Source organism: Cervus elaphus, chromosome 19, assembly GCF_910594005.1.
Source record: "Cervus elaphus chromosome 19, mCerEla1.1, whole genome shotgun sequence".
Lineage (NCBI taxonomy): Eukaryota > Metazoa > Chordata > Mammalia > Artiodactyla > Cervidae > Cervus > Cervus elaphus.
The window spans coordinates 84,535,134-84,560,539 of record NC_057833.1 but is presented as its reverse complement, the minus strand read 5'-3'; the positions used below and the strand labels follow the sequence as shown (position 1 = coordinate 84,560,539).

The 25,406-nt window shown below is 33.6% G+C and overlaps 1 protein-coding gene across 1 annotated transcript in view; it reads left to right on the top strand.

Annotated features, from left to right (window-relative positions):
* STAG1 (stromal antigen 1) overlaps positions 1-25,406 on the top strand; it is a 499,198-nt gene that overhangs the window by 441,863 nt on the left and 31,929 nt on the right. Inside the window, exons 21-22 of the mRNA XM_043874053.1 lie at positions 50-137; positions 12,987-13,067. Coding sequence (XP_043729988.1) covers positions 50-137; positions 12,987-13,067 — 169 coding nt within the window. The remainder of the gene's footprint in view (positions 1-49; positions 138-12,986; positions 13,068-25,406) is intronic.

Sequence of the window (25,406 nt, the reverse complement as noted above, 5' to 3'; positions counted from 1 at the left end):
AACTTTCCTCCACTCTAGAATAAAGTTAATGCATCTTTGTTTATTTTAGCGCTCATGATCTCACAAAATGGGATCTATTTGGTAATTGCTACAGATTATTGAAGACTGGAATTGAACATGGAGCTATGCCAGAACAGGTAGGGGTTTATCATTATTCCTTCCAAGCCGTTTTATTTATTTAGTTACTTAGTTATTTTGGCTGTGCTGGGTCTTAGTTGCAGCTTGCAACTCCATTGCAGGATGCATATGGGATTTAGTTCCCAACCAGGAATCAAACATAACCCTCCTGCATTGGGAGCACAGTCTTACCCACTGGACCGCCAGCAAAGTCCTTCTGTGTCATTTTAGAAAGCTAAGATTTTCTGAGATCATGTAGGATTATCAAAAGCCTTTCATGGAAACATAGTTGACAGTTCTTAAATGTAGCCACCTCCTTTGAGAATTATCACCATAGTGATTGAGTGTTACAGATAGGTATATTTTACCTTCAGATTTGAACACAAAAAAATAGAAAAAATTTGCTATAATGTAGCAGAAGTTTAATATGAACATTTAATTTTGAAGTAAGTATTGTTACTCTTTTAGGATAAACACCATTAATTACTCTAGAAGCAATTTCAAAACTTGATCAATTTAATATAGTGGAAATTTCTGATCATGTGTGTTTCAGGCACTGTTCTAGGTATTGATAAGAGTAAACCTTAGATATGGCTTAGTTTTTATGGAAGAATCATAGTTAAATAAGTTTAGAGGCTTTTAGCAGATTTTAGACTTTTTTGTCTTCATATGTGAGTCGGAGTGAAAAAGTTTCTCTAATCTGAAAGAGATTCTGTCAGCTATCATACAGAGAATTAAGAATATAATATTTCTTAATTCTTAATTGTGAGTTATTAATTAGCAATTATAATTATTGCTAATTAACAGTAACAATCTGTTGTTAAGAAGTAAGAGTTGTTTTGTACATTGCAGACACTCATTCATATAGGCCAAAATTTTAATACTATCCCTGTGGTTAGGTACAGATGATGTTTAAGGGTGAGTTCATCCATTCCTGTTTTGGTAATATGGGATGCTTAGATGATACTTCATTATGCTAAAGCAATAAGAATGTCAGTAGATGTAACAAAATTATTAATTCACATTAAAACTGAATTGCACAAACAATGCTTTATTATTGCTATGATTAACTCTTAAGTTGCCTTAATTCATGTCTTTGATCTCTACTTTGTAGGCACTCTTAATAACAAATGTCCCTGATTGTATTAAATGTTTTATTACAATTTGTGCAAAAATGTTGAATATTTGACCCCTTGTTTGTTCTTCATTTATTGTTGACTCTTCCAACTTTCATCCTCTTTTTATCTCAAACTTTTCAGTAACCTAAATGCAATTCACTGTTACTGTAAGCTGTGCTTCAGAGTTGAAGTGATAGAGTGAAGATAATCTTTTTTTTGGTCTTCTTATTTTCCTCAAGAAGAGAATAAGAATAGCACTTTGCTGTTTTATCTGGAGATTATAACTGTATCTAAATTTATTTTTAATTTTCAATACCATCATTTCTCAGTGGTCTTTTTAAAATTTATTTATTTATAATTGAATGATAATTGCTTTATAGTTAGTATCATTTTTTGTTTTAGACCTGACTTGTTATAGTCTCACAATATTTTTTGGTGATTATGCCGGTTTTCTGTTGTTTATTTGTACTACCTATGCATTATTTACCCCATCTTATTTTAATTTCTTTGAGTAAAAGAACATATTTATGTGACATTTGCTTTAGCTTTGTTAACTTCTTAGACACATTATTTAAACTTTATTCATGTGTATGCATGACTAAATTGAGTACATCATTACTGGATTATACTTTTATTCATTTTATTTAGCATTTAGCAGCTCTTAGAAACATCTCTTTAGATACCCAGTATTGAAAATCCAAAACATGAATTCAGTCATTTCTTCATATGACCATGAAAAAAAAAAAGTAGAATTGTTAGTCGCTCAGTTGTGTCCAACTCTTTGCGACCCCATAACTGTAGCTTGCCAGGGTATTCTGTCCATGAAATTCTGCCCATGAAATTCTGTCCATTCTGTCCATGAAATTCTCCAGGTGAGAATACTGGAGTGTGTAGCCATTGCCATGCAAGCTTACTTTTTTAGATTCCAATTCTGTACCTTTCATTTAGAATCCAAATATATATCAAAATATATATATATATATCAAAATATATATCAAAAAACTACCACAATGTATACTATTATTAAACCTCAGTTATGCTTAATATTTTGAAGATAGATTAAAATTTATTTACCAACTGTTTTGTGGACTGTATTGTCCTTTTATGTTTGACTGTTCATTTTCTATGGTAACCATTTCAATGAGAGGTTTTACAGTCCCACTGTTTGGGATTAACTGAATTCTTTTTTTCCTTCCTCTTTCCATGATCTCATTTCAGTGCTATTTTAACTATTATAGTAGAATATGTAAAACCAAATTTTTAAAAATCTAGCTGTTCTTAAAATACACTTTTAAAGTTGAATTATAAAAAAAGTTATAATAGAAAAATTAACTTGTTTCCTTTAGTTCATCAGTTGTCTATTTCCCATAGTTGCACACTCACGTTTGCACTTGCTCTCTCCCTCTTTCTGTCTTCCTCCCCATATAATATGCATGTGTAAAAATAAATATTAATACTCTAGAATTGTTCTCCAGCCCTGGATCCAAGTCATAATAATGCATTACATTTTTGTAATATCTTTGGGGGTTTTTTTGGTCTCCTTTAAATCTGAGTGGTCATTCAGGCTTGTCTTTTATGACATTTGAAGAGTATGGACCAGTTATTTTATAGAATGTTCTCCATTTAGTTTTGTCTGATCTGCATGTTTAGATTTAGATTATGCATTCTTGGCAGGAATGCTACATAAATGATACTCTGTTTTCAGTGAATCACATCAGGAAGCACATGATGGCAGTTTGTTCAGTATTGGTAATAATTAGTTTTGGTCACTTTAGTAAGTGAGGTCTGCCAAGTAACTCCTGTGTAGAGTTGCCATGTTCTTTTTTAATGCATAAGTAATCTGTGGGAAGATTCCTTAAGACTGTGTATATAATCCTATTTCCTGTCAAACTTTGACATCATAATTTGAGCGTTCATTTATGATTTTGCCTGACTCGTTTATTACTATGATAGTCACAAAATGGTAATTTAAGTGGTGATTTTCTGTCTTTTATTTTATATTTATTTGTTGGCCCTCCACTGTAAGAAAGAGCTTTTCCTTACTCCCAATAGTTATTTACTTATGTATTTGTTCATTAATTTACCTTTTTAAATTTTAAGCTTATTTTTAAAAATTTAGTAGCATAATGAACTTATGGTTTCCTGTTTCATTCCTATTCTGTTCATCTGGTTAAAACAGTACTATGGTTGTTTAGTTTGGTGCTCAAGTTGTTGTAGATTTAGCCAGATGGAATTTCTTTCTAGCCTGCTCCTGTGTGCTTTAAATATCTTTTTGAGCATTTCCATAGTTTCTGGCTCAAGAGTATGTTCCAAGGTCTGTTTAGGCCCTGCCCTATGCTAATGAATTCTTAACCTATGGAAAATATGGAACTTACTGCAACTCCTTGACACAGTAGTCATTAGCTTGTATAGAATGCACATTTCAGAATTTATTGTGATAGTCATACCCTTTATTTTTTTTTTTTTTTGGTAAAAAAATGAAGGCGAAAAACCTTAAATATTTAAATTCTTCTTATCCTGTTTTGTATTTCTTGTTAGTATATCTGTAAGTTATCTAAAACTCCTCTTAGGCAATATATCTAAGAAAAATTAAATATTAAAATTCTGCTTTAATCATAGTTCCAAGAATTATCTTTCCATATTCTAAAAATTGATAGCCAATAAAGAAAAATTCATAAATTATTTTGGTAAATATTTGCTATATAACAATAGTGTGATTAAACACATAAAAAAGGAAGTTAATCATGTCAGTAACTTTGTACCTATCAAGCCATCAGTAATAGAAAATTTTAGTTTTGTGTTTATTATGTACCATGTACTATTTTAAGTCTTTATATACATACATTTGTTGAAGCCTCCTGACAACCCTATGGAATATACATTGTTATTCTCATTTTATTGATTATTAAACTGAAGCAAATAGACATTAACTTGCCCAAAGTCTCATAACTGCTTCATACCTTCTTAAATCAAGCTTTTAAATTCTTTTCATTGTCTTTTCAAATTTTCTACTGCTAGTTTACTACTACTGTTTATAGTATCCCATGCCTTCTGATGTTTGTCCCGTGTCAAACTCTTATTATTTTACATTTTTATATTTTTTCCAGATTTCTTTTGTATTGTTCTAGTGAGAATTATGGGGAGAGATTAGATGCTGGTACCTTATCATTGTGAACTGAAAATCAACACCTTTCTTTCTTTTTTTTTTTTAAATTTTGGCTATGCTCAATCTTCATTGCTGCACAGGCTTCTGTAGTTGCAGTGAGTGGGAGGGAGCTGCTGTCTAGTTGCCCTGCATGGGCTTTTCATTGCAGTGGATTCTCTTCTTGCAGAGCACAGGCTCTATGAGTTTCTAGAAGGTTTCAGTAGTTGCAGCTCCTGGACTCGCGAGCACAGACTCAGTGGTTATGTGCATGGGCTTAGTTGCTCCTGCACAGTGGAATCTTCCTGAAACAGGAACCAAACTTGTCTCCTGCATTGGTAGGTGGATTCTTTACCACTGAGCCACCAGGGAAGCCCTCAACATATTTCTTTAGACATAACATAGTACATAGAGTTAAGTTTAATTTTAGTCAAGTTATTGCTTATGATTATAATAAGACTTATTATATAAATAATGGGACCTTGTTTTCTCTAGAAGTATATCAATGTGGTCATGCTTTCCTTGAAAGAGTACATACTTATTTCATTGACTGGACATAGAAATATTTTCACTTACCGACTTCTGACTATTCTTTGGGCATGCCATATCAGAACCTTTTGGAACATCTTCACGACCCTTCCACACACATCTGCTTAATTCTCTGGTCCTTATTGACCAAAAATGTGTTTGAGTGTCAGGTTCTGGAGGTATAAGGGTATCTTGGAAGCAGTGTTTAACCTCAAGAGACTTTTGATCTTTTTAAAAATTCTACCTCCTTAATATCTCTTCCTGTCATCATTCTTCTAGCCCTACTGCCATTTCCTTAGTTTCATCCTTCATATCTCCTCTTGCAGATCATAGTGGTAGCTGCCTATTTTGTCTTAGCAACCTGAGTTTCATCCTCTGTTCAGTCTAGGTTCTGTTCCAGTAATTTTCAACTATATGTGTGTGTCAGAAAACGTTATGGAGTTGTGTTTTGTTTTGTTTTTTTCAATACTGACATATTTTCAAATACCGTTCTGAGAAAAAATTAGTGTGATCCTTTTGCAAGGTTATTTGTCAGTCTCTATCAAAATTAAAAATGGACATACCTTTCATTGAGCATTAGTAGTTTGAGGAATTTAGACTGCAGGTATGTACTTGGACATAGGTACAAAGATACTCATTGTGAAATTACTTATAAAAATTTAAAACTTAAAATAATTTTAAATGTCCAGCAACAGAAAACTGGTTATCTATGGAAGGACTGTTTTGATTCTGTATAATACTGTGTAGTCATAATTAAAAGAGTGGGGTTGATGTTATTTCTTCTATAATACTCTCTGTGAGAAGAAATTTTATGAAAAAGGCAAGGGATAGAATAATGTAAGTTTAAAAGGATGATAATATTTATATATACATGTACCTTTTGCTTGACAGACTATTTCTGGAATGATACATAAGAAATTAACAGTGACTTTAACAGTGGCTTTCTCAGTGGAAAACTAGAGATTTGTAGTGGTCAAAAAACCTAATTTTAAGGGGGTAGGTAATTTAGGAGTTTGAGATTAACATATACACAGTACTATGTGTAAAACAGATAACCAACAAGAACCTTCCGTATAGCACAGGGAACTATACTCAGTATTTCATAATAACCTATGGGGAAAAGAATCTGAAAAATCTGTGTACACACAAACACACACACACACAGAGGTATGTATTACTGAATCACTTTGCTATATACCTGAAACTAACACAACTTTGTAAATCAACTATACTTCAATAAAAATAAAAACAAAATTGTTGTAAATTTTGCCATTATACTTACTGCTTTTTAAGTTTAAAAACCAGCTGTTTAAGACTAGTAGTGTAAGGTATGGGGAGGGGCAAGATAAGGGTATGGAATTGATACAAACTATAATGTATAAAAGCCAGTTGTTTAATAATAAACACTGGCAAATGAAACTTTAGAAATATGTGCCATTTACAATAGCACCAAAAGACGTGAAATACTTAAGTATAAATCCAACAAAATATGTGCAGGATATGTATACTGAAAACTATAAAACACTAATGATAGAAATCAAAGAAGATTTTAATGAATGAAGATATATCAAGTTTGTGAATTAGAAAGCTCTGTGTTGTTTAAATGTCAGTTCTCCCCAAACTGATCTTAGATTCCAATTCCAGTTAAAATCTCAGCAAAATTTTTTTGTAGAAAGTGACAACTTGATACTAAAATTTATATGGAAAGGAAATAAAATAACCAAAAGAATGTTTTAAAAATAAATGAAGAAGATTCACTCTACTTGATTTCAAGACTATAAAAAGTTTCAGTGTGACATTGAAGAGAGGATGCTGCTGCTGCTAAGTCACTTCAGTTGTGTCCAACTCTGTGCCACCCCATAGACATAAATAAATCAAGCGAACAGTATAGAGGATCCAGAGGTAGACTCACACATATATGGTCAACTGATTTTTGAAAAAGGTGTCAAAGCAGTTCTTTGGAGAAAGGATGATCTTTTCAAAAGTGGTGCTGAAATGGCTCGATATCCATATGCCAAAAAAAAAAAAGAAGAATCTCAGTTCGTTTACTTAATTCAAAATAAACCATAGACCTAGAACGTGCAGGCTTCAGTAGCTGTGATTCCTGGGCTCTGGAGGTCTGGCTCAATAGTTAAGTGCAAGGGCTTAGTTACTCCTCGCATGTGCAATCTTCCCAAAACAGGGGTCAAACTCATGTTTTCTTCATTGACAGGCGGATTCTTTACTACTGAGCCATTTTATTGTTTGAATATTTTGCTTGAGTTTTTCAATCTTACAATTAAAAAAAAAAATTTATAACACTACAATTTGCTTCCATGTTTGTGCTTTTCTTGCATTTACTCAAAAATATTTCTATAAACTCTACTCTTTGCCACATTGATTCTTACTCATTGTTATACAGTAAAACTGACTTGTCTTCCTTCCTTTGTGAAGAATTTTAACATATGTATAGATTTATGTGGTTACCACCATAATCAGGATGCAGAACAGTTTCATCATCCCCAAAACTTCATATTATCCCTTCATAGTCATATGTTTGCACCACCTACATACAACTGCTGGAAATCACTCATCTGTTTTGCATCACTATAGTTTTGTCTTTCTGAGATTTCCAAATAAGTGAAATTTTATAGTATAAACCCTGAGCATAATGCCTTTGAGATTAATCCAGGGTATTGTGTGAGTCAGTAGTTGGTTTGTTTTTACTGCTCATTGTTAGTCCATTGTGTCTATATTTATGTTGGTGAAAAAGTAATTGTGGTTTCAAGCCATAAATTTTAAATCATTATAGCTAGGCTCAAACAAGTCTTTATTATTCAAAATAGAGACCACTACAATCAACACATTTTTGCCAATGAGAAATTGTTTATTCCTGTAGCATAAAAAATCCATGCTTCAGGGTTTCAAGAACTCTTGGAAAGCATTTTCTGCCTCCTGCTGGTTGTGGAAGCATTTTCCTTGGAAAATGTTTTAGAGATGCTTGAAGAAGTGGTAGTCCGTTAGCTAGAGGTCAGGTGAATATGGAGAATGAGGCAAAACAGCGTAGCCCAATTAGTTCAACTTTTGAAGCATTGATTGTGTGACACGTGGTCAGATATTGTCATGGAAAAGAATTGGGCTCATTCTGTTGACCAATGTCAGTTGCAATTCTTGCAGTTTTCGGTGCATCTCATTGATTTGCTGAGCATGCTTCTCAGATGTAATGGTATCGCTGGGATTCAGAGAACTGTAGTGGATCAGACTAGTAGCAGACGACCAAAGAGTGACCATGACCCCCTTTTGGTGCAAATTTGGCTTTGGGAAGTGCTTTGGGGCTTCTTCTTGATCCAGCCACTGAGCTGGCTATTGCCAGTTGTCATATAAAATCCACTTTTCGTCACACATCACAATCCAATAAAGAAATGGTTTATTGTTGTTGCATAAAATAAGAGAAGACAACACTTCAAAACAACGATTTTTTAAATTTATAGTCAGCTTATAAGGCACCCATTTATGGAGCTTTTTAACCTTTCCAATTTGCTTCGGATGCCAAACGACTATAGAATGGTTGATGTTGAGTTCTTGGGCAACTTCTCATGTAGTTGTAAGAGGATCAGCTTCAGTGATCCTCTGAATTGGTCGTTGTCAACTTCCAATGGCCGGCCACTGCACTTCTCATCCTCAAGGCTCTTCTCTCCTTTGCAAAACTTCTTGAACCACCACATGCTGTATGTTCATTAGCAGTTCCTCGGCCACATGTGTTGTAGGCGTTGCAAGTTGTCTTTGCTGCTTTACAACACATTTTGAACTCAAATAAAAAAATCGAATTTGATTTTTGGGTAACATAATTTCCCTAGTCGAAAATAAACAGCAAGTAATAAGTCTTTAGCAAAAAAACAGAAAGCAATAAATGTGCATTAAAATGGTGTACAACATAACTACGTTTATTTAAGAATCTATTCCAGTATCAAATGGCAAAGTTCAGCAGTGCAAAACTGCTGTTACTTTTGCACCAACCTATGTATCACTGTTTTTATCGTTCAGTTGAAAATATTTGGGTTGTTTTCAAGTTTTGGCTATCACAACAAAAAGCACTGTAAATATTTGTGTAGTCTTTTGTTTGAACATAAATTTTCATTTCTCTAAAGTAAATTCACAGGAGTGTAATTGCAGGGTCTTATGGTAAGTATATGTTTAACTTTATTAGAAACTGCCAAACCATTTTCCAGAGTAATTGTACCATTCTACATTTCTGCCAGCAACGTATGAAAGTTCCAGTTGTTCTGAATTCTCATCAGCACTTCATATCGTCAGCAGTTTTTACTCTAGCCATCTGAGTAGATATGTATTGGTGTTTCACTGTGTTTTTTAATGTATGTTTTCTTAATGCTAATGATGTTGAACGTGTTTACATGTACTTATTTGCCAGCCTTATATTCATTTTGATGAAACCATGTTGGTTTTTAACTTTTACCTTAAAGGCTCTTTTTATTCATGTTAACCAAGTCTAAATATGATAAATAAAAAAGACCAGTTTGGGATATTAGAAGCAGACTAGTATTAAGTTCAGTTCATTCTTTTGTCATGAACTTGTCCACTAAAAAAATTTGATCATCCTTCCCCTTAAACTGTCTTACAAACAGGAAAAAAGTAAGAGTCTTAATTTATCCCAGTCATTATGTGGATTTTCAGAATTTTATTACTTTGCCAGGCAAAGGGGGAACATAGTAGGCTAGCGCCTCAAGAACTGTGCCCCCAGATTTTCAGAATTTTAAACATGTCCCATATACATAGATGATATATATCTACACATGCATATATATTACATAAACATTTTTCCCATTCTTAGTGTAATAATCATTTTTCCTATTATTAGTCTCTTGTCAGATTTTATTTTCCAGGCAAATTCAGTCTTTTCAAAACTTTAAGCTTTCTAATTTTTATGTTGGTTAGGGTAATACTAGCTGCTGTAATAGAGTAATCTTAGTATCTCAGTGGCTTAACACAATAGAAAGTAATTTCTCACTTACATAACCATAAAGCACAGTTACGGGAAGTAGGTGTCACTGCACAGCCAAGTCATTCAGAGACCCATGGTCTCCAGGATTGTTGGTATCCTGCTGGCAGATAGGGGAGGAAAGGATGAAGAAAGCAGTCCTGCTTCTTAACTAATTTTTGCCCGGAAGCGTGCAGTATACATTACTCTGTCCTTTCGGGAACATCATTACCTTGTGCAAAAATAAGGTCAGAAGAGTGGGGTTGGAAGAAATTCTTAGTCATGAGACTAATACTTGGTATTACTTAGTTCAGTTCAGTTCAGTTCAGTTGCTCAGTCATGTCTGACTCTTTGCATCCCCATGGACCGCAGAACGCCAGGCCTCCTTCAATCACCAACTCCCGGAGTTTACCCAAACTCATGTCCATCGAGTTGGTGATGCCATCCAACCAACTCATCCTCTGTCGTCCCCTTCTCTTCCTGCCTTCAATTTTTCCCAGCATCAGGGTCTTTTCAAATGAGTCAACTCTTCGCATCAGGTGGCCAAAGTATTAGAGTTTCAGCTTCATCATCAGTCCTTCCAGTGAACACTCAGGACTGATCTCCGTTAGGATGGTTGGATCTCCTTGCAGTCCAGGGGACTCTCAAGAGTCTTCTCCAACACCACGGTTCAAAAGCATCAATTCTTCAGCGTTCAGCCTTCTTTATAGTCCAGCTCTCACATTCATACATGACTACTGGAAAAACCATAGCCTTGACTAAATGGACCTTTGTTGGCAAAGGTCTCTGCTTTTTAGTATGCTGTCTAGGTTGGTCATAACTTTCCTTCCAAGGAGTAAGCGTCTTTTGATTTCATGGCTGCAGTCACCATATGCAGTGATTTTGGAGCCCCAAAAAATAAAATCAGCCATTGTTTCCACTGTTTCCCCATCTATTTGGTATTATTAAAAGATCCTTTCTAGAGTCAAAGCAGTGTTAGTCAAGAAAAGGCAGAAGGACTGTCCTGCTCCTAGGTTAGAATTATCTTTCAGCTTTTTCAGTTTTTAATTGCTTGTCTTTCTTGTTTTACCTGTACTACAAAAAGATGAAGTTGCTAAATAAAAATGGCTTTCAGATTTAGGATAACATTGCTAGTATGGGAGATAAAAATCAATATGACTGATGTAAAGCCTGGAAGAAAGTTGTGAATTTTCTTTTGAAGTGTGATCAACTATATTGTTACATAATTATAACTGTGAGAAAGCAAAATATTTCCCAATAAATGAGCTTTTTTATTTTAAAATAATACTGTGGAGCTCTTCTGAAGTAAACATATGATGAATACCATTGTATTGAAAATTAAAATGGGGATGCTGTATTGGAACTAGGTATTGAAGTGACCTATTTCTCTCTTCTAAATCTAAGAAACTTGTGCACAACTTTGAAATACATTTTGAGTAATTCCTAGTATATAGGTCATAGAAATGTAGAATGAAAAGAAATTATATTTGTAATGATAGGATAGATATAACCAAAATTAAGCAGATCTTCAACAATACTTTTTTCCATATCTTAATTTCCCATTGATTAATGTTCTTTGTATATCACTTTTCTAGTAATCTAACAATACAGATAGTTTCAAATTCAAGAAAAAGTTTTAAATCACACAAACCACTTCAATACTTTTTTCATAAGGTAGAAATTATCAGAAGGTGTCTCAGGACCAGAAGTGTACCATATTGAGTATCTTCTAAGTGTAGTAAGAGGATTTCTTTAGCATTAATGTTCTTAAGTTGATGGTGTTTCAGTAAGTCTTGTTTCTGACATTCTGACATAAATCAGGCATTTAATTATCATGTTTAATAAAACCTTGACATCTCATTAGTATTGTATGAAAAGCAGCACCACTCATCCTTCTAATTCTGATGAGTTATTTTCAGAGCTGAGAAGATGCACTGGATCTGAAACCTGAAATTTTTAAAGTAAAACCAATCAAATTTCTACTTCCTGAAGCATTCCACTTACTGATTTCTCTTTTGATTTATCTTATACATATATTCATTCTTACAATTTTTAGTCTATCTAGAGGGGAAAATAATAGAGACACTATAATAATGGAGCATCATATCTGATACGCTTTATTGCAGTAGAGATGTATCATGTATTCAAACAAAAATGTTAATAAAAGCCCTATCCAAAGTGAAATTTTCTTTTTTATTATGATTCTTCATTCTTATTTTCCTAAATTCTACTGTTTGCCTTGCTGAAATACATGGATAAATATTTTATAGAATAGGGCTTTAGTCCTAATAAAAAATGAAAAGGTGCTCATCTCCGTTGATTATTAGAAAAATATAAATTAATATGACATTAAGATACTACTCATACATAAAGTCACCAGATGTAAAACATGTGGTGATATCAAATGTAGATAAAAACATGGAGCCACAAGAACTGTCAAAGAATATTAGATATAGCCACTTTGTCAAAAATTTGGTACTGCAATCCTGTTCTCAGAGCAGAGATTCTCAAAATGTGGTCCAGGGAACCTGGGAGATTTCCAAGGCAGTCTCATAAGGTCAAACTATTTTCATAAAAGAGAAAGATGTCATTTGCTTTCTCTCACAAGTGCAAATTGAAGTATTTGGTGTTGTATCAAAGAATATCCACATTTATCTACAAACCTATAATCTGTGACAGTATTTTCTTCATATACTTCAGTCATTAAGTTTTATATATGTTTATGCACATTTCTGTGTGAGTGTTATATTTCATATTAAAAATTCTTTAAACGCATTAAGTAATCATTAAGTGTGACATTTGGGTAAAACAATTTCTTCAATCTCTTCTTAAAAGTTTGACTGAGTAAAGTATTCATGACAATGCATTTTTGCTTAAAGCATAGTGTATTCGGGTTCATATTTATTGAGATACATTATGTCTGTATTCTCTAGATTGATTGGTTTGTCTTTTTTAACTAAATATTATTTTGTGCATTCTTATTAACTCTACAACTATTTGGACTTGAAACTTTATTGTAAAATAAAAACTATGATAAATATTGTTCTCTTAATATTGTACAAACGTAAATTATGTCTCATTTGTTTGAATTTTTTATTTGATACAGATAGTCGTACAGGCACTGCAGTGTTCCCATTACTCGATTCTTTGGCAGTTGGTGAAAATTACTGATGGTTCTCCTTCCAAAGTAAGTAAGAGTTTCTGTAGGCAGAAGGATTATTACTAAAGCAAAATAATCTTGCTTAACTCATTATATTATTTTTATTATTATAATTTTAATAAAATATATAATTATTGTTATCAATTCTTGTTTTATCCTAAACATTTATTTGTATATATATTTTTACATCTTTGAAAGATAAAACAGTTTTTCAAGCAATAGTTACAGAGTTGTATGTGTACATGAAGTTTAAATTCTTTTAAGAAATAACTGTACTTGAAACCACAAGAGCTTTGATAGGTGATATGCTGTAAGAAAGAGAATAATATTGAAAGACAATAGTGTGTAGGTTTCAGTTCTGGCATTATGGCACCTTGGGGCCCAAACTAAACAGCACTTTTGTTTCTGAACATTTTAAATCATTGGATAAAAATTTTTTTTAATTTTTAATTTACCCATGACCATGCAAAACAAAGGGAAAATACAAACCAGAAGTTAAGTGAAACTCAGATCCAAGAAAGTCAAGCAGAGTACTAACCCCTGCTTAGCTTGAGAATATTTTCTAATCTAGACAATTCCCAAAGCCCTCCTGAAGAGGAATGTCTAATAGGTAGCGTGTCCCTTAATAAAGTTGGGATCCTAAACAGAGCTACTCCCAACATAAGGGTAAATTAGAAATAAACTCATACCAGTTCCATTCATGAGGGAATAAATAAGATTTGGATTTAAAGTGTTCTATAATGGTAGTATCCCCAAGCACCTAAGAGAATCAAATATAAATCCTTTCTGAAGGAAGTTGCCTCAGAGAGTTTTCCAGAGTTTTAAGAAAAATGAGCTCATATTAAAAAATCAACTTTACTAAAAAGAAGACTAGAAATCATAAAGAGATTCAGACTAAAAATATTTTATACATTGAAATTATCTGACATAAATACAAAATGAATATATTTCAATTGTTTTATGAAATCAAAGGAGCTTGAACATATGCACAAAGAGCAAACACTTGATAAAGAACCAAATAAAGAGACTATGATGTTTACATATCCTCAGCTTAACAAAACAGAAGCTATTCAACCAGTAACAGTGTTCCTAATACATTTCCATATAGAACCAACTGCTTGATACAGAGTATTCTTTTCTTGGAGAAAGAATTTTTTTCTTTTTGTCTTTTCCATTGAATGATTGGAGGATTTCTTTGCCTTTGGAAGTAATTGAGGATTTTGTTCATTTTTTGTTAGAAGGAGGTTGATATATTTGTAGTCTTCTTGGTTTTTTTCTATTTTATTAAAAGTTTAGTCTTGAAAAGCAAAAATCAAGGTTAATCTTCTTTTATTGGAAACAAAAACCACTTTAAAACTATATAACATTTTCATGTTTTTTGAAATATTCTTTTATATGAAGAGATTAAAGGAGAGTGTATATATGTAAGTTAAAATTTGAAAGCAGGAGTTTATATGTTATGCATAATTAGTTTATTTGAATTTTTCACTTAGTTTATTTGACTTTTTTTTTAATGCCTACTAGTTCAGTTTATTTTTTTTTTTCCATTTATTTTTATCAGTTGGAGGCTAATTACTTTACAATATTGTAGTGGTTTTTGTCATACATTGACATGAATCAGCCATGGATTTACATGTATTCCCCATCCCGATCCCCCCTCCCACCTCCCTCTCCATCCCATCCCTCTGGGTCTTCCCAGTGCACCAGCCCTGAGCACTTGTCTCATGCATCCAACCTGGACTGGTGATCTGTTTCACATCACCCTAATTCCAAAACCAGACAAAGATGCCACAAAAAAAAGAAAACTATAGGCCAGTATCACTGATGAACATAGATGCAAAAATCCTTAACAAAATTCTAGCAAACAGAATCCAACAACATATTAAAAAGATCATACATCATGACCAAGTGGACTTTACCCCAGGAATGCAAGGATTCTTTAATATTCGCAAATCAATCAATGTAATACACCACATTAACAAATTGAAAGATAAAAACCATATGATTATCTCAATAGATGCAGAAAAAGCCTTTGACAAAATTCAATATCCATTTATGATAAAAACTCTCCAGAAAGCAGGAATAGAAGGTACATACCTCAACATAATAAAAGCTATATATGACAAACCCACAGCAAACATTATCCTCAGTGGTGAAAAATTGAAAGCATTTCCCGTAAAATCAGAAGCAAGACAAGGGTGCCCACTCTCACCACTACTATTCAACATAGTTTTGGAAGTTTTGCCCACAGCAATCAGAGCAGGAAAAGAAATAAAAGGAATCCATATAGGAAAAGAAGAAATGAAACTCTCACTGTTTGCAGATGACATGATCCTCTACATAGAAAACCGTAAAGACTCTACCAGAAAATTGCTAGAGCTAATCAATGAATATAGTAGAGTTGCAGGATTGCATTCCTATACACTAACAATGAGAAAACAGAGAAATTAAGGAAACAATACCATTCACCATTGCAACAAAAAGAATAAAATACTTAGGAGTATATCTACCTAAAGAAACAAAAGACCTATACATAGAAAACTATAAAACACTGATGAAAGAAATCAAAGAGGACACAAATAGATGGAGAAATACAATGTGTTCCTGGATTATTTGACTTTTATATTCTGTTATTCCACTGAGATCATTTTGATTGAGTTATTTTTTTAACTGAATGTTGATAACTGCATTTTAGTAAATTTGGAATATATGCTAGCCTAAAACTTTAGCATAATTAGTGCTTATTTACTTCATTTAATTTAAATTTTGTCCCTTCACAATTAAATTCCATAATTAGAGTAAGAATCTATTGTTGGACCTCCTTCTTTGAATATTTTGTTTTTTAACCCCGATCAGAGATCGAACCCATGCCCCTCTGCATTGAAAGCACAGAATTTTAACCACTGGACCACCAGGGAAGTCCAGAATATTTTGTTTTTTTAAATCCTGTTGCAGCAGAGCTATTTTGAGATTCTTTGCTTTTCTGTTTAACTTTCATCTGATATATTCTCCTAATGAAAATAGCTTCCTTTTTGTCTTTAGTCATTATACTGATTTTGTTTTTGTCATTGCCACAATGGCAATGCAGATTTTGTAGCTAACACTGGTTTTCTTTATTCCAGAAACAGTGCCCTAGCATCTTTTAGATGCTTTAGTGTTCATTGATTTCCATTTTGGTTTTGTGTGCATTTATATCACATGTGAAATTCGCCTTGCTTAGCTGTATCTCAGGAAGTTACTTCTCGCTTTGAAGTTGTTGGTAATTTTTGGAAACCAAAGTATATTTAGTAATCATGTATTGGTTGTGTCTGTAGTTTAAGAGTGATTCGCTTAAAGTGATAACCTTGTAAAACATGAATCTTTAGGATACACACAGACTTGAAAAATTAATCTTCCATTGCTAATATTTTTTATTTTAAAATAGTTATTTTAATGATTTTTATTTATAATAATCACAAGATCAGGAATTGTCAAACTTTCTAATTCTCTATATGATATAGGATATCTTTGAAAATATATGAGTCACATACATAAGCTTTGTATACATGAATCTGTATTAGTAACATCCCACTTGATAAAATATCAAATTCCTAAGTATAGACTCAGCCTCATCATTAAGTAATGAAAATAACCTTGAGTCAAGTCACTTAAATAATTTTAAAATAAATAATTTATATCAAAGCATTTTATCAGTTGTAAAGGGCTTTCCATATTCTAGTAACAGCTGAAAAATCACTTATCTGTGTCTCAGGTTACTTTGTTATGAAGTTTATAGTTGTGTGTCGCCAATCTTTTCTAGCTCTAGAATTCTACAACCTACGCTGAAGTTAAAAACTGCTATACTAAAGATGTTTGGATAAATATACAAGAATCTTAACAGTGATTACCTCTGGAGAGTAGAAATTCTTTGGGGGCAGGCACAAGGAGAGAAATTTACTTTTCCATTTATACCTTTTGATACTTTTTGAGGGATTGTTTTTGTTGTTGATATTTAAAGTGAATATTAATATCTTAAAAATTAATTTTTAAAAACTACTACTATGGAAATTTTTTGATTCTCCATCTTCTAATCTTAAGTTTTGGTTTATCACAAATAACTCACTGAGTTGTTGGACTTAGATGAATACTAAAAAATTACATAGTATGTTCTGTGTCTTACTTGCTGTTACAGCATTCTTCTGTTGTTTATGTAATATTAAAGCTATAAAGGAATTTGAAAATAATTTGATGAAACCTATAAGGGGACATTGTTATTTTTACCTTGTTTATATTTTACATGTTATTAATCATTTTAATATAAATGTTCTAATTTAATTAAATCTACTTAATAATCTTCTAGAGTGGATATTATAATCCCATTTTTACAGAAAAGGAACCTAATACTTAACAAAAATTGAGAGTTGTCTAAAATCACACTTACAGCACAAGTCTCTTTGAATTTCAACATACTGTCTTTCTGTTACTACTCCTTAAAATCTTGTATTATTAAGCTTTTAATACAACTACTTTTTATGGAGTTTTGTTGTAGTTGGTTTTTTTAAAAGCAAATTTTCTAAGGACACACTGGTTGCTTCCTCACTAAACAGTATCAGTTGTCAGTTGTATGTAGAAAAACTATGACACAGGGCAGTGTTCTGTGGTCATTCTGTATCCTTCAAGGTGCTTAAATGGGAAGTTACCATGGTTTTTAAATGGCTCAGTTTGTAATGTCAGTGGCTTAGTCAAAGTATTTGGAAAACTTTGCTAATGATGCACCTGAAATTCTCTGTCCATTTTTTCCCCTTTAATTTGTTTCCTGAAATTTAAACATAATACAGCAAACCCTTTGAGTCTATATATTTAACATTTGTAATATTGATTTTGTAGAAGTAACATGAAAGTCTTACTACATGAATTAATTTCGTTTTTTTTATTGTTGAAAAACTGTTAATTTCGAATGAGCCATTTATTTAGTGAGGAATTGCCCACCTGACTGCTGTTTTTCTCTGCTCATTTTTGTTATATTTGTAGAAACTCATTTAAACCTCTGAAAAGGTCACTCATATTTCTAATTAATGAATTATGCATGTTTGGTTTTGGTGTAAAATATAAGATAGAATGGTTTTCATAAATTTGAGCTTTCTTACTTATGTGTTCATTATAAAAACTATATACATAAAATGAAATTTCCAGATCTTACTACCTGTTAATATTTTGATGTATTTTCTTTCAGTACTTATTCCTACATACTTTTCAGTCTTATTAAGATTATGATGTATTTATAATTTTGTGTCTCTTCAATTAACATAACATATTCTTCATGTATTGAATGTTTATAGATAATATTTTAATGTTTGCATGATAGTACATAGTGTAGCTTATAATTTATTTTACTGCTTTCTTGGATATTTAGATTGTTTACACATTTTAAGTAATAAAATTAATTCTGTGGTGGACATTCTGGTGCAAAAGCTTGTTCTGTGTTTTGCATTTTTTCATCTTACATTCTTGGAAATGGAATTGCTTGGTCAAAGATTGTACATACTTTTAAGGCTTAATTTCACATTGCCAAATTGCTCTTTAGCGAGTACTTTTTAAAATTTACTTTTCTTCTTTCTGTTGTCATGAACACTGTCATTTGAGGGATTATGAATGGTAGTTACATTTGAAGTTTAAATTCAGATTATAACTTAACAGTGAACAGTATTCTATAACATGAAGTTATATGAGAAGACTATGTCAAAAACAGAATTAGATCTTTATTTGAAGTGGAAGTCCACTGGGTTTCACCAATGGGTATTTCCTCTGTTCCCCTAATTTCCAGAGTTGAAGCTCTTTGGCAGTCTCACAGGTCATGCTCAGTATACTTTGCTCCGGTGCCCCCTAGTGCTGGTCCTGTAGAAGCAGCCTTCAGTTTCTCTTCTCTGTAGCAGAAAACACACTTCTTCCTTCAGCTCCTTCTGGACATATACAGAGACATTTAGAGCCAGGTAAATAAGAGTTAGGGCTGAACTAATGCCCCTATTGCCTTTCTGGCCTGGGGATCTAGAATTTATCCTCAATTTTTTTTTCCTCCCAAGAGGAACTGTCCTACTCTCTGTAGTCTTAAATTTGTAGAACTCTCCGCCTTAACCCTGCATGTTTCTATTCTAGACAGCAGTAGGAATGGCCTAGGGGAAACATCCATGTAGTCTGGACCCAGGCTTTATCCTTAAGTTCAAATTAAGGAAAATCTACATCCCTCAGGGAGCTACAAGTCAAATTATTACTGAGAAGTATAGCATGTTTATTACAAAATTTGTTCTTCCATTACACTCTTGACTGAAGGTTCTCCTCTGCAAATTTCAACTTGTTTACCTCCAAACAGTTAGGGTAAAGATGGGACTGATGGTGGCCAAGCCCCCTGAGGAGAAATGTTTAACCTTGCTGTGTATAAAAATCCACAGTCTGCTTTCTAAACCTCTTCCTCTCCCCTTCCAAGTCCTATAGAGTATTAATGTCTGTGAACAAGAAAGAGATATCTCACTCAGGTCCTTGCCCCCATACTCTTATAATAACAAAATACAGATAATACACCTTAGTCTGCAGAGTTCACTGCTTTGAAGGGGAAGGGAATGAGGCCAATAGCTGGCAACAGTAGCTATCCTTCTAGGAATAAAGTATACAACCATTTTGCTTCATTCTTTTCTAAATCTCCCCTCCCCTACCTTTTTATTTCTTGAGAAGTCTATCCTCAATAACTGTCTACTTGGTTTTAGTTTTAAGCCTTTCCTTTTGACTTGTCCATGACTTCAGAGTGATTTTTTTATAGCTTTGTTTCTATTAATATTGTGTCCAGTCTCAAGTACCTGATTGGCTGGTCTAGGAAAGTTAGGAGGGAAAGATTCAGGACTTGTTTTATATTCACTTCTTTTTCAGCTCCTGGAGGGTTATTTTTTTTTTTCAATCTGGTATACATAAGTAGATGGCTGTTTATACTAAACTCTCAACTTGTCCAAAATTTTATCCATCTCTAACATTCTAAAAATTTCTGGAAATCAGAAGTAAATATGTTCAACTTAGAGGGGAATGTACAATTCATGATTCCAACATCTTATTAAGAATTCCATGCTGTGTTTGCATCCCCGTTCCTGGGCCTCTACTTTTTGGAGCTTGCTTTCTGGTAAGGAATGCCTTCTCACCCCTTGAAGGACAGCATAAGGCTTCTTCAACTTCACTAGCCTGTCCATTTGGATGCTGTTTTTACTTGCACAGGGACAGTGGTATTTAAAGTACCACTTTATAAATACCCTTAACTTATTTAATACCTCAGGATCTAAGCAGTGAGCCAGGACTGAGAAGATCTATTCTAAATAACCATTATTATAATGTAAAAATGTGTTTTAACTGAGTTTATTAGAGGATGAAAGCAATGTTAACAATATTTAATGCTGTGTGGTGTGGCCAGATATTTTTTAAAAAGAATATTTAAACAAAGCCATAACACTTCCCACTCTTCAGTACAGAAATTAGAGATCTTTCTCCACCAAAATTAATGATAAAGGCGGTTTACTTTCCTGTCAGGCCATTTATTTGAATAAAAGAATGTAAGTATTTTATATTATTTAATATTCCCGAGTGATAAAATAATCACTTTTCCTTTCTGCAGTAGGTTTTTTATCTTGAAAATGTTTTTTCCAGTGGCCATTCTGTAATTTCTAGGTATTTGTTTAAATGATTTCTTCTTGCCAACCCAATTTATATATATATAAGAAACTTTCAGTTTATAAATAGGATATCTTTCCAGTATTTTTTGTGTTGAAACATGGCCTTTGGAGTTAAATCAAGTTTGAAGTTTGGCTCCATTTCTTACCACCTGTGACAAAGATAAACAAATTACTTCGCATTTGAACTTTAGTTTCCTAATAATTGATATTCATTGCTAGATAGGGTTGTTGGGAAGACTAAATTAAAAGAAATGATTTTCAGCAATAACTGTTGCTTTGATAGCATTAAATTGCAGTCCTAGCCTGTGCTTTCCTAATCTTCTCCCCTGCCAAAACCAAAAATTAATGCTAAATGAACTGTTATATAAAGTTATGGAAGTACGTAAACATGCTCAGTGTCTAGTGTAGGTCTGGAATATAGCATGGTAGACTTTGTCCTCCATCTGTATTTTGAAAAATTTGAGAATTCACATCTCTCGCTTTGCTCCTAACAGTCACTGCTTTCCCCCTGTCCCTCTGACTCCTCCTTTAGCTTCCTGCATCTTTGTACACCACAGAAAAGAGAAATCAGATGTTTTGGAACTACAGTAGGCAGCTTAAGGGTTCCTAGATCAAGTGGATTACCCTTGAGGCAGTGGCAGGAGTCAGCAGGTGGGGATTCAGATCACCAAGAAAGACAACACTGAAAACTAGGTATTACATTCGGGGTTTTAAAGTCCAGTATTTCACTGTATATTCACAAAAGTGGCACACTCTCCTTATCTCCAGAAGAGAAGCTAGTAGCAGTTACTCGTGCATGAAAGCGGCGTCAAAGATACTCCGCAGGGCTTACCCTACAGCATGGTGAGGCTTTTGCCTCTTGGCCACTGATGTGTCCCAAGTGAGTGAATTACCTAGTTAAATATGTTTCTGTCATATTTACGATGGATATGAGTTAGTTGAGCTGAAAAACAATTTAATGAACCTTATGTTAGTAATGATGCTAAGTACATAAAAGTATAATGCAGTTTATATGTCCAAAGAGCTTTGTAGCCCAATACAAACCAGACAAACTTTAGCCCATGGGGCAAATCTGACTAGACACCTGTTTTTTTTTTTTTTTTAGACACCTGTTTTTGTAAGGAATGTTTTAATGGAACACAACGATGCTCATTCATTTATGTGCTGCTTTCTTGCTCCAAAGGCAAGTTAAGTAGTTGTAACGGACATTATGACCTACAAACCCTAAAATATTTACTATCTGACCCTTTACCCAAAAGGTTTGCCAGTACCTGGCCTCGTTGAGTAACCCCTTGGTCTTGTTTTTAACTAGCTTAGTTTTGTGCCCCATTTTTTAATCACAAAAAATGTTTCACTAAATTCTTAAGAGGCTTTATTCTCATATTCTAAGATCTTTGGCCTGATCTAGGTCCTTATTTCACAACTTCCCATGTTTTACTTCTGCATACTCTGAAAATTTACAATTGTCAGATAATGTTGAACTAGTTTTAGATATTTATTGCTAGTTTTTCCATGGCTTCAGTTTCTATGATTATCTAAATGGTATTTCATAGTTGTGGATAAAAGGATAGCCAAATGTAGTCTTCCTCTAGACACATAAAATTATGATGCAAAAATGAAAGGAAATCACCAATTTAAATCTGCCTGTTTGGGTCTTCCAGGGAGTTCAGTGAATAAGACTTCGCCTCCCAATACAGGGGGTACAGGTTTGATCCATGGTCAGGGAATTAAGATCCCACATCCCCTGTGGTATGACCCAAAAAAAAAATCTGTCAATATCTGCATGTTTTGTGTGTTTAGGAATTAAACCCTTATCTTTCTTCACTGACTATAATCATATTGAGATACTTGGCTCTTAAAAAACAATCTGCACTTTTTCTTCCTAAGATGTTAGAGTAAGTCAAGTTTGAGCCTTTGTACCTTTGAGAAAATTTCTAATGTAGTTTATATGATAAATTCACCAGTTCTGCCAGCCTTATTTGGGGCTCTTCTTTGTTGAGATTTTGCTGAGTAGGGTATATTTTCAAAACATCATGTTAGTTCATTAAGAGAAATTTCTTTTATTTTTGACAATAGATCACTGAAAAACTGAAGCTCTTTTAGCCCTTTCACATTTGAGCATATTGGGTTTCAGTCTTCTAATTCTTGGTTTCACTAAATCTACAGGGAAGGAAAAGCTTCTCTTAGTGAAGCAACTTGCAAAATGCGTACAGAAGAACATAGCCAAGATATTATAATTTAAATCTCAGTGTCATCTTCTCACTTGACCCTTCTGAATTCCTTTCCATAACTACTTTAGGAAAAGTGCTGTGAACCCCAAGCTGCTTTCTGAAAATAAGAGAAAATACTGGTTTCATCTAGGGAAAAGCATTTAAAAGGAAGCATTCTGTTCTCAGTCTACATTCTCTTATATGGACTGAGAGAAGAGATTACTGTTCTAACTCTGCCTTCAGTTTTTATCACTATAATGCAGGTACTCTGGCTAGAAAGAGTTTAAATAGAATTCCATCAAGTTCAGAGTGTTAGAGGCACTCCCTAAAAATTTTAGTCACTTAAAATTACAGTCTGTTACAGATACGTTAGCTCATGTGTTGTTCTTTTTCAGTGTCTTTTGGGTTGACCGTTTTTGTTTATATATAAGTGTATTTGAGTAATTTGAGTTTCATATTTCTTATCTCCATAATGCTGCCTGTATATTCAGTATATTAATTTTCCTGCATTATAGAAAGTCACTATAGCAAAATGGTTAAGACTATAGACTCTGGAGGCAAACTGTTCTGGTTAATTTACTACCTCACTTACTAGCTTTGTCTTTGGGTCTGCGTTTAACGTTTCTGAGTCTGTTTCTTCATCTGTAGAATCGAAGTGATTATATCTATACCCATCACAGCTGAATTAATATGTGAGAAGCTTAGATTAATGCCTAGTACACAGTAACTGCCAATAGATGTTAACTTTATGTAGTGTGAGATGCTAGCATAATGAAGTTTGTAGGAAAATTATAGGATGAATAAAGAAAGCACAGTGTTCTGAAATTCAAAAGAACTAAAATTTTGTTCTGAGCTGTTCAGAGGAATTTACTATTTGAGATTAGTTACCTCTGTTAAATGGCAACCTACTCCAGTACTCTTGCCTGAAAAATCCCACGGACGGAGGAGCCTGGTAGGCTACAGTCCATGGGGTCGCAAAGAGTCGGGCACAACTGAGCGACTTCACTTCATTTCACTTCACCTCTGTTAAATATACAGTATCTGTGCCTGTTTACCTAAAATTGTTGGTACTTACACTTCTCTCAGTGGGTTCTAACTGATTACGATTAAGTTAACTTTCTTTAGCACTGAATATTGAAGTTCTATCCAAATCTATGCTAAACTTACTGCTAAAAAAGCTTCTATTTCCTTAGTTGCTTTCCGTTTCCACGTTCTTAAAATGCTACTGCTGATTAGTAAACAATCAGTAGGTTGCTTACCTAGTTGTGATGTTAAATTTACAACTTCTCAGATGGATTGGCAAGTAATCGTTTTATATAAGGCACATCTGCTTTATGATTGACCTTTTAAAGGAATCTTTTGTCTCCAACTCCAGCAATAGCTGATTCCCTAGACTGCTTCAGACTGCACAGTAACCATGAAATTTAAGGGAATAAAGGAGCATTAATGCCTCCTAGCATCATTTTTAACTATATTTATTGTGTAGTAAAATGAACACATTTATTTGTCCCTCGGATTGTGCTATCATCTGTATTATGTGTACTTGGATATAAGTCAGCAAGTATTTACTAAACATCTGCCCATGTGCCAAACACTGTTTTAGGTAACAGCAGGAACAGTGAACATTCATCCTTTGAATATTAGGTTTACCAGTTAGCACCTGTATGTTCTCATTTGAGTGCCTAGATTAATCCAGCAGAATCACAGAATGCCATAAAACCTCAGAGAATATCTATTTCAACCCTTTTGTGTATAGATTTTTAAAATCTGTAATCCTGAGATACAGTTTCTATAAGGTCTAAACTAGTTCATAGCATGGCCTGCATTTTGTTTTTCTTTCAGTTATTTATTCAACAAACATTCTCAAATCTTTTCTATTGAAAAGGAAAAGGACAACGAAGACCCCCAAAGACCTCTCCAGTAGCTGTCCTATTTTTCTCTCACTCTTTACAGACTTTTTTGAAAGAGTTGCTTTCTTTCTTATCCTTTCTACCATTGCAGTTTTAAGCCCTTTTAATTCCTTTGAATGAGTGTGTGTGCTCAGTCATGTCCACCTCTTTGTGAGTCCATAGATTGTAGCTCACCAAGCTTCCTTATCCATGGGATTTTCAAAGCAAGATTACTGGAGTGGGTTACCATTTCCTACTCCAGGGGATCTTCCTGACCCAAGGAGAGAACCTGCATCTCTTGTGACTCCTGGATTGGCAGGCAGATTCTTTACTACTTGTGCCACCTGTGAAGAATTGATGCCTTCGAATTGTAATGCTAGAGAAGACTCTTTGACAGTCTCTTGGACTGAAAGGAGATCAAACCAGTCAATCTTAAAGGAAATAAACTTTGAATATTCATTGGAAGGACTGATGCTGAAGCTGAAGCTCAAGAATTGATGGCTTCAAATTGTAATGCTAGAGAAAACTCTTGACAGTCCCTTGGACTGCAAGGAGATCAAACCAGTCAATCTTAAAGGAAAC